Consider the following 10,553-nt stretch of genomic DNA (forward strand, 5'->3'; position numbering starts at 1 on the left):
GCGGGGGGCTGTTGCGTTACTGGGTTGGATAGGATACGATCAACATCCTTCTTTATAACTAACCATGGTTATCAAATTGCAGGTAGTTGAAAGCTGGACGGACAAGTTTGGGACATCAAATAGTCACACGCCATTGGAACAATTAAAGGCATGTGCCGAGATAGGGATACAATGTACAAACTATTACCCAGGGAACAGGCCGGCTACATGGTTTATCATCCGTGGAATACAGGGTGACGCGGAAATTTCAAATTGGCCTGTTACGAGTGACGTAGGTGCCTCAACAGAAGGGCAGGTACAATCACTCAATAGTAAATTTATATGATCTACCAGTAATTATTTAGTGATGTGTCATGGCCATTTTTCATTTTTGTTGCAGACAAGCATTGCCTCCGAGCTGGTGGATGAATTGAAATTAATGGATGGTTCTGCTGCTACACCATCCAAACTGCCACCATCAACATTGGAGGTGGAGCGGGACGATGGCAAATTGAGCCAGGAGAGGAAGAGGAAGGCATCAAACGTGAGTGTGGCGACTAGGGTGATGAGCATCCTCCATGGCAAGCTTACAACGTTCATGGGCACCGAGTACAATACGCGTTATTTAGTGATTTCTTCTAAATATGTTTTCATTTTTATTGCAGATAAGCTTCTCGAAGCTAGCGCATGAGCTGAAGTTGATGGGTAATTCTGTCGCTAGTGGCAAGCTGATGGATAATTCTAACACAACATACCAACTGCAATCATTGGCACTGGAGGTGGATAAGGAGGATGGCAAGGTGAGACAAGAGAACAAGAGAAAGGCAGCAACCATGAGTTTGCCTACTGTGGTGATGAGCACCCTCGGTGGCAAGCTTACCACATTCATGGGCGGCTAGTACAATATGTGCTATTTAGTGATTTCTCCTAATCTTGTTTTCAATTTTTTTTTGCAGATAAGCTTCTCCAAGATGGCGGATGAACTAAAGTTGATGGATGATTATGTCGCACCACTCCAACTGAAACCATCATCGCTGGAGGTTGAGCAGGAGGATGGCAAAGTGAGCCAACAGAAGAAGAGGAGGACATCAACCGTGTGTGTGGCGACCGGGGTGATGAGCACCCTTAGTGGCAAGCTTGCCACTTTCATCAACGATGAGTACAATAAGCGCAAAGAGGTAAGGAAGCAGGCGTCGTTCCTTGAGAAGGAGTTGAGCGCCATACACGCTGCTCTTGAGCTGCCGGAGCTCATGAATGAGCTTGCTCCAGGGGTAAAAAATTGGAGGGATGATCTCACGGAGATTTCCTACGACATGGAAAATTGCATTGATGACTTCATCCGCCAATTCGGGGGTGAGGATGTTGAGGTAGGCTTTTTCTGGGAGGCTGCTGAACTTCACAAGAGGTTGTGCGAGCTTCATCGAATTTCCAACCAGATGGAAGAGCTTAGGACTCTTGTGGTAGAAGCAAATGCTCGACGTGAGAGTTACAAGATTGATGATTGCAAGCCTAGCTTTGGCCCTGTGGCTGTCGACGCTCGCCTGCGAGCGGTTTACCAGGAGGCAGTCAACCTTGTGGGCATTGAAGGCCCGAGAGAAGAGGTTATCAGTTGGTTGATGAATACTCAGAAAAAAGTAAAGGTTGTGTCCGTTGTTGGTTTTGGAGGCCTGGGTAAAACTACACTTGCCAAACAGGTGTTTGACAAGGTCAAAGGGCATTTTGATTGTGTGGCATTTTTTTCAGTTTCGCAGAGGCCTGATTTGAGAGTGCTTCTCAATCGCCTGCAATTGAAACTTGGGATAAATGTCTCTTCTCACGATTGTGGGTTTGATGACATCATTGAAGAGCTAAGGAAGTATCTCACGGATAAAAGGTAATTACTTACGTTTTATACTCATTTGCAATGGCTACTCATCTTAAATTTGAAGTAGCAAGTAATTGGTCAGTGCATGTTCTGGTTGTGCTTGTTTGTCCATGCATGTGGGAGGTTTGACCTTTTTCTTGTTCGCAGATTCAAAATTACAAAAACATGTTGGAGCAGAAACTCTGTCTTTTTCCCGGGTACTCGGGTTCAAATACGGATGGATTTTTTGTTTCTTTAATGGCTTCACATAATTCTCAAAACACAAGTTTCCTTGAAGCCTCCTGCTCAAATCTCTCATCAAGGGGTGCTATTCTATAATGCTTCTTTAGCAGATCCCACTCTATACATCTTTGGAAAAAAACTGATTGAAGTATTGTACTTTTTACACGAAGTGTAAAAAAATTGCTAAGATGTTTATTGGAATAGTCTTGTGAGTGAGTGAGGGAGGGACGGAGGGAGGGAGAGGGGGAGAGAGGGAGGGACCAACCATCCGAGCAACAAATTTGCTTGCATCTAGTTCTTTTCAATTTTTGATGTTTCTGTCTTCAACTTACAGTCATATTCTGCAATAATATAACATGTGCGAATATTTCAACAGGTACCTTATTGTAGTTGATGACCTGTGGGATCAATCAGCATGGAATATTATTAGTTGTGCTTTTCCTGATAATGGGAATGGGAGCCGAGTATTAGTAACGACACGAGTGGAAGATGTGGCTAGTGTGGCCTGTCACAATGACCGTGAGTGCATTTACACAATGAAGCCCCTCACTGAACAGAACTCAAGAACATTATTCTCCAATAGAGTATTTGGACCCAAAGTTTTATGTCCTCCCTATCTTAAAGACATTGCGGCTGAAATTCTGAAGAAGTGTGGCGGATTGCCGCTTGCAGTTATCACTATAGCTAGCCTATTAGCTAATCAAGTGAGATCAAGGAAACACTGGGAGAGCATAAGGAAATCTCTGGGTGCCCAATCCGCCAGAAATCCTTCATTGAAAGAGATGAATAGTATATTAAACCTTAGCTACATCCATCTTCCTCTTCATCTCCGGCCATGTTTTCTGTACCTTGGTATGTATTCTGAGGACCACATCATACCACGGGATGATCTGGTTAAACAATGGATAGGTGAAGGCTTTGTCAGCAGTTTGCATGGGCCAGATTTGGAGGTTGTTGGCCGGAGTTATTTCAATGAGCTTGTCAATAGAAGCATGATTCAGCCGGCAGAAACTGAGTATGGAGAGGTATTGTGTTGCAGAGTACACGACATGATGCTTGATTTGATCCTAAGCAAGTGTGTAGAAGATAATTTTGTAAGTGTGGCACACAATTCTGAGGACATGGCAAGACTGCTGCATCTCTGCAAATACAAGGTTCGCCGATTATCCCTGTGCTCCATGGCTGTTGGTGGAGCAACATATGACACTGCTATTGCTACTAGGCTGTCACAAGTTCGATCATTACTGTTCGAGGACGCTATACTCCCTCTTTTGTGGTTCAAGTACCTTAGGGTGCTAATCATTTCTGATGAGCGGGAGATAGTTGACCTCACCGCTGCTAGCCAATTGTTTCTGCTGAGGTATATGATGGTTAGAGCTAGGAAGATAGAGCTCCCTACTAAACTTGGTGAGCTTGTTTACTTGGAGACTCTGGACATAGAAAATTGCAAATTGATGGAGAGCATTCCCTCAGATATAGTTCATTTGCCCCGCCTATCCTGTCTGGTTCTTCCAGATTGGACAGAGTTGCCTGAAGGTATCGAGAATATGAAATCACTGCACACCCTGCGAGGGCTTGACGTGAAATCGCTGAAGTGTTTTATGGGTCTCAGCGAGCTGACCAATCTGAGGGAACTGCGCATGTCAGTAGGTCTTAGTTTGGCGTCGCCAAAAGCTGATGCTTTGGCTTGCTCCATTGGAAAGCTCTATAACCTTGAACGTCTGAGCATCTCTGGCAGCGATCATGTTGTTGAGCGTGTGGATACCAGTCGGCATGGAGCACTTGTTACACCTCCAGGAGATCAAAGTGTATTGGTTCCCCAATGACAAGGATGTCGGGGACACACTCAAAGAGGCCTTGCTGATGCACCCGAACCACCCGTCCGTCACCCTTTTGTAGCAGTGTATTATTCCCGTCATAGTTTCGTAGCCCTGCTGGAGAAGTGAAAAGGGGCAGCTGACCTTTAAATATATAGCTGTGTATGTTACTTGAGCAACTAATAGTGGTGATACTGGCATCAAGGAGCTTTAGCACGAACACCTTATATTTTGAGCAGCTAATAGTGGCGATACTGACATCAAGGAGCAGCTGATTAAGGCGCTGCCTTTTTTTTTTGATAGGTAATAATGGTGGTCATGGATCAAGATCTGTATTTTACTTGTAATCTGCCTCTGTAATGAATGAATGCTCCTGATCTCCTTGAAAAAAATAATAATCCTAGAAACCATGTCATGTTTCGGTTATTTTGTGACCGGAGGCCCATGAATGCATGCTAGGATTCAGGCTGCGTTTGGTCCAGCGCGTATGCTTTCTTACTTAAACCTGATAAACCCCCTGGTATCATTTTAATTGCTAGGTTAGGTAGTTAATATTTTTAAGCCTGTGTACTGAACTGGAATTGGGCGGGAACTGACACGACCTTTTAATTCTGAAATGAAAGTGTAGCCAATTACCGTCTCTTTTTTTTCAATCTTTTAGACAGAATCTCGTCAAGTGCAAGCCTGTCCAATCTATTTGTTCCTGAATGTGAATATGCATCCTTTTGAAGCGTAGGCAAAAGCTCTGCCTTATTCTGCAGTGTTAACAATGGGAAGATGATGGTAACTGCAAGAAACTAACCGACTGTGCAAACACTGTTGTATTACTGTCTCTGAACCTTAACCGTCATTTGTCCTTGTTGGAACAACCCAGTCCATGGTGAAGGCTGTCTCCTACTAACGGGTGGAGCGGCAGAACCTCCTTCCAGAGAAGAATCGACATCCCATTTTTGTTGGAGAGAAGAATTGACATCAGATGTTAATTATCCCTAGTCAAGTGCAAAAAAACACAAAGTAGTACTTAGATCTTAGTAATCCCGTCAGATTTACAAAGCGAGGCGGAAAACGATGAGAGCAGAAACTATTTTCTCACTGTTAAACATACATGGCATTGTTGCGCATACGTGACAGAAGAGGATCTTCAGAGAGATAGTTCAGGAGGTAGTTTAGCTAGGATACGATATCTATCCGGTTGTAACCAAGTCTGTCTCTTACTTTTCTTTCTCCTCAAGTTGTATGCCGATTCCCTCTTATCTTCTCATGTAACCAACTCATGTATGCGCCTCAGGGTTATTGCGCCCTGCTATATAACACGTAGCACGTCGCCTAGGATAGGGTAAGACGTTTCCGCCATCGCACATATGGTAATCAGAGCCTCCCTCTTCCAATCTAGCCTCCCGATTGCTTCTAGTGCATAGCCATGTCTTCATCCTCCGGCGCCGCTCAGCCTAGCCTCAATGGCCAGGTCACCGAGAAGCTCAACCGCACGAATTACGTGCTGTGGCGCACGCAGGTCACACCCCACCTGCGGGGCGCCGGTGTCTTCGGCTACGTCGACGGCACCACGCCGGAGCAGACCCGACTCCACTTCACCAAGGACAAGGACGGCAAGGAGTCCTCTGTGCCCAACCCTCTCCACCCAATTTGGGTCCGGGAGGATCAACAAGTGCTTGGCTATCTGCTGAGTACTATGTCCAAGGAGGTGCTGGTCGCGGTCACCGCGATCACCACGGCGCGTGAACTCTGGGTGGCCGTGGCGGGCATGTTCTCGTCTCAGTCCCTCAGCCGCGTCAACAACATCAGGACTGCGCTCATCAACGCGCAGAAGGGCAACCAATCGGTCGCCTCCTACTTCGCCTCCCTGCGCGGCCTCGCCGATGAACTCGCCGCCGCCGGAAAACCAATCCAGGACGACGAGTTGATCTCGTACATCCTCCATGGCCTCGACGTCGACTACCAGCCGCTTGTCTCTGCACTCGACGCCCGCGTCACGCCCGTCACCCTCGACGAGCTCTTTGCCATGCTGAGTAACTTTGATCAGCGCATGGCACAGTTCAACGGCTCCTCCGGCGGCTTCAAGTCTTCGGCCAACGTCGCGTCTCGCGGTCGTGGTGGCGGCCCTCGCCCGCGTGGATCTCCCCGCAACAAGGGGCGGTCAGGAGGAAACAGCAACACTGGCGGCTCCTCTAACTCCCGCAACGGCCGCTCCATCAACTCCAAGCCTCGCCGCGGCGGCGGCTCCAGCCGGTCACGTCCTGATGCGCCCCGCTGCCAGATCTGTGGCAAGCTTGGGCACACAGCCAAGGACTGCTGGTACCGCTATGATGAAGGCGAGGACTCCTCCCAAGACGAGGACAAAGTTGATGCGGCTGCGGATGGCTCCTACAGCATCGACACAAACTGGTACGTTGATAGTGGGGCTACAAACCACATCACCAACGAGCTCGAGAAGGTCACCATGAAGGAAAAATACTGAGGCAAGGATCACATCTACACTGCCAACGGCGAAGGTATGAGGATTAGTCATGTTGGTCACTCATTGTTTAGTACCCCTCGTCGTAAACTTCATCTAAAGAAAATTTTGCTAGTTCCTAGTGCCGACAAGAATCTCCTTTCTGTTCATAGAATTGCCATTGACAACCATGTCTTCCTTGAGTTTCATCCTTATTTTTTCCTGATCAAGGATCAGGCAACGAAGAAAGTGCTCTATCGAGGTAGATGCGTTCGAGGCCTCTACCCATTGCTTCCGGAGCGTAGGAGATCAAATAAACAAGCCTATGGTGCCGCCAAACTCTCATCAGCAAGGTGGCACGATAGATTAGGACATGCTGCTTTCTCTTTAGTTGAAAAACTGCTTAGGAAAAATAAGCTCCCGTTTGTTGGTGAGCGTGATCTTGAAACTATTTGTGATTCTTGTCAACATGCAAAAAGTCATCAATTGCCTTATCCCATATCTACTAGTGTTTCTACCAAACCCTTGCAATTAATCTTCTCTGATGTTTGGGGCCCTGCTCCTAGTTCTGTTGGTAGACACACTTATTATGTGAGCTTCATAGATGACTACAACAAATTTTCTTGGATTTATCTTCTCAAGAAAAGATCCGACGTCTTTCAAGTCTTCTAAAACTTTCAAGCTCTCGTTGAACGAAAATTTGATAGTAAAATCATTGTTGTCCAGTCGGACTGGGGAGGGGAATATGAAAAATTAAATTCCTTCTTCCAAAACCTTGGCATATCACATCATGTGTCATGTCCTCACGCTCATCAACAGAATGGATCTGCTAAACGCAAGCACCGACACATAGTTGAGGTTGGTCTAGCCCTCCTAGCTGGCGCATCTATGCCCCTCAAGTTCTGGGATGAGGCTTTCCTCACAGCAGTTCACATCATCAACATGCTTCCCAGTCGTGTCATTAACAATGAAACACCACTAGAACGACTCTTCCATGTTAAACCCGACTACAAGTCTCTCCGTGTGTTTGGGTGTGCCTGTTGGCCCAGTCTTCGCCCATATAACACTCGAAAGCTCATGTTCCGCTCAAAACAGTGTGTTTTCCTAGGCTATAGCACCCAACATAAAGGTGTAAAGTGCCTCGACGTTGCCACTGGCCGTGTGTATATCTCACGCGATGTTATCTTTGATGAAACCAAATTTCCTTTTGCTGATCTTCATCCCAACGCCGGTGCTCTTCTTCGCCAAGAGATTCTTCTTTTGCCTCATCATCTCTCCGGTGTTGATCAAGGGGGAAACAACAGTGATGATCAACTACTGACTAACCCTCTTACTGATGATATGCATGAGCCTTGTGGTGCTACAGGTGAAAACAGCGAGGCAAATGGCGAAATCAGGGAAGAAAATGGTGAAGAAAACCCTTCATCAGCGCCATATTTTATGTGCCCGGAATCTGGGGACAAATCCCCCTCGGGATCTGCTCACCTGCGCCGGCAGCATATCAGATCTGCCTCGGGATCAGCGGCGGCAGACGCGTCAGGGGCGCCAGCAGCGCGCACGCCCGCCTCGAACCAGGTGCGCCCCACGTGGTCACAACTCATGGGATGTGGCGCGTCGTCACCTCCGCACCAACCATCGTCTGCCACTTGTCAGCCTGTGATTGGTGTGGGCGGTGCACGCTTCACCGGCCAACCGGTGTGATACAAGCGGCGCCACCCGGTCCGCCCGACCGGCGCGGGGCCCGAAGCTGGCGCGGGATCAAGCGCTGATCCGCGCATGCATCCGACCGGCGTCAGACCCGAGGCCGATTTGCCATCACGCAGCAATGATGAGCCGGTTGCTGCGGCGGGATCTTCTGCGGCTTCTGCACATGGGCAGTTGCTGCCACTTGCCACAAAAAATCCAAGTGGGACAGAAACTGTTGCTGCTGTGCGCGGATCCTCCTCGGGATCGGCTCCTACAGAAGCTCCTGTTCAAGCTGCAGGATCATCTGTGGCTGAAAATCTGGGCACCTCTCCTCGGCGTACATGACTACAAAAGGGAGTAATCCAACCTGTTAATTACAAACGTATAACAAAATATGGCATGGTTTGTTCTACAGGTGAACCAGGTGAACCTCATACTCTGGAAGAGGCACTTGGTGATGAGAAATGGAAGAAAGCGATGAATGAAGAGTACATAGCCTTAAAGAAAAATAAGACATGGCACTTAGTTCCTCCACAGCAAGGTAAAAATTTAATTGATTGCAAATGGGTATTCAGGATCAAGAGAAAGTCTGATGGAACTATTGATCGTTACAAAGCTAGACTGGTTGCAAAAGGATTTAAACAACGGTATGGTATTGACTATGAGGATACTTTTAGTCCAGTTGTTAAAGATGCAACCATCCGTCTTGTCTTGTCTATTGCTGCTTCTAGGGGCTGGAGTCTCAGACAGTTAGACGTTCAGAACGCGTTTCTTCACGGTGTTCTGGAAGAGGAAGTGTACATGAAGCAACCTCCTGGGTTTGAAAGCAAAAATTCCCCCTCTTATGTGTGTAAACTGGACAAGGCACTTTATGGATTGAAGCAAGCACCAAGAGCATGGTACTCTCGTCTCTGTCATAAAATGCAAGCACTTGGTTTTATTCCATCCAAATCTGACACTTCTTTATTCGTTTACAACAAGTCCAACACATGCATATTTGTTTTGATATATGTTGATGATATCATTGTGACAAGCTCATCAAATGAAGCAATCACAGGGCTGTTGAAAGATTTGAGTGCAGATTTTGCTCTAAAGGACCTTGGTGACTTGCACTATTTCCTTGGAATTGAGGTGAAGAAACATGCAAGTGGGCTTCATCTCTCTCAGGAAAAGTATGCAGCTGATTTGGTAAAAAAGGCTGGTTTGAAGGTTGTAAGCCGACACCTACTCCACTATCTAGCTCAGAAAAATTGTCTCTGACAGAAGGTAATCTCTTGAGTTCCGAAGACAACACAAAATACAGGAGCTTGGTAGGAGCACTTCAGTATCTCACTTTGACCAGACCTGATATATCCTTTGCTGTTAACAAAGTGTGCCAATTTCTTCACGCACCTACTAATGTCCACTTTACTGCTGCAAAACGCATAGTGACATATGTCAAAGGAACTATGAATATTGGTCTAGATTTCAGCAGGTCATCTTCAAATCTTGTTAGTGCCTTCTCTGACTCAGATTGGGCAGGATGTCTGGATGACAGACGCTCCACTGGAGGTTTTGCAATATTTTTTGGACCAAATTTAATATCATGGTGTGCTCAAAAACAGGCCACTGTCTCTAGATCCAGTACAGAGGCAGAGTATAAAGCACAGGCAAATGCTACAGCTGAGATTATATGGGTTCAGTCCATGCTGAAGGAACTAGGTATAAAGAACACACCAGCTCCATGTCTATGGTGTGATAACCTCGGTGCAACCTATCTATCTGCCAATCCAGTTTTTCATGCGAGGACAAAACATATTGAAATAGATTTTCACTTTGTTCGTGAGAGGGTTGCTCAAAAGCAACTTGATATTCGCTTTATCCACTCCAAAGATCAGCTTGCAGATGGATTTACAAAGGCTTTGCCTGTGAGAAGCTTTGAAAATTTTAAACATAATCTCAACTTGATGAAGTTGTGATTAAGGGGGATGTTAAACATACATGGCATTGTTGCGCATACGTGACAGAAGAGGATCTTCAGAGAGATAGTTCAGGAGGTAGTTTAGCTAGGATACGATATCTATTCGGTTGTAACCAAGTCTATCTCTTGCTTTTCTTTCTCCTCAAGTTGTATGTCGATTCCCTCTTATCTTCTCATGTAACCAACTCATGTATGCGCCTCAGGGTTATTGCGCCCCTGCTATATAACACGTAGCACGTCGCCCAGGATAAGGTAAGACGTTTCCGCCATCGCACACTCACAACCGGGTTCAGTTCAAAGATCACCTAATAAAAGCTAGAAATAGTAAAAGCTGCCAGCAAGAAGATCTCTTTTTTTCCATTCAACTTGGACCAAACAGTTGAAGCGGACAGAGATGCAATGTCTTTTTTCTAAAAAAGGAGGATGACCTCGGCCTCTGCATCTGGAAGATGCATGCAGCCATTTTATTGATTATTCTCGAGGACCTTACAAAGTAGTACAACAATATGCCTGAATCCGTCATCTTGGCAACATCTGCCGCTACTCCTATCTATATGATGAAGGGGTGCAAGA

The 10,553-nt window shown here is 46.3% G+C and overlaps 1 protein-coding gene and 1 pseudogene across 1 annotated transcript in view; both read left to right on the top strand.

The window, feature by feature from the left end:
* LOC119288249 (disease resistance protein RGA5-like) overlaps positions 1 to 4,215 on the top strand; it is a 7,877-nt gene extending 3,662 nt beyond the window's left edge. Inside the window, exons 5-9 of the mRNA XM_037567881.1 lie at positions 83 to 295; positions 380 to 523; positions 645 to 779; positions 936 to 1,852; positions 2,442 to 4,215. Of these exons, the coding sequence (XP_037423778.1) occupies positions 83 to 295; positions 380 to 523; positions 645 to 779; positions 936 to 1,852; positions 2,442 to 3,891 (2,859 nt within the window). The 3' untranslated portion in view covers positions 3,892 to 4,215. The remainder of the gene's footprint in view (positions 1 to 82; positions 296 to 379; positions 524 to 644; positions 780 to 935; positions 1,853 to 2,441) is intronic.
* Positions 4,216 to 5,782: 1,567 nt separating this feature from the next.
* On the top strand, positions 5,783 to 5,921 carry LOC119290334 (annotated as a pseudogene).
* The last annotated feature ends 4,632 nt before the right edge of the window (positions 5,922 to 10,553 follow it).

This window comes from Triticum dicoccoides, chromosome 4A (assembly GCF_002162155.2).
Source record: "Triticum dicoccoides isolate Atlit2015 ecotype Zavitan chromosome 4A, WEW_v2.0, whole genome shotgun sequence".
Taxonomy (NCBI): domain Eukaryota; kingdom Viridiplantae; phylum Streptophyta; class Magnoliopsida; order Poales; family Poaceae; genus Triticum; species Triticum dicoccoides.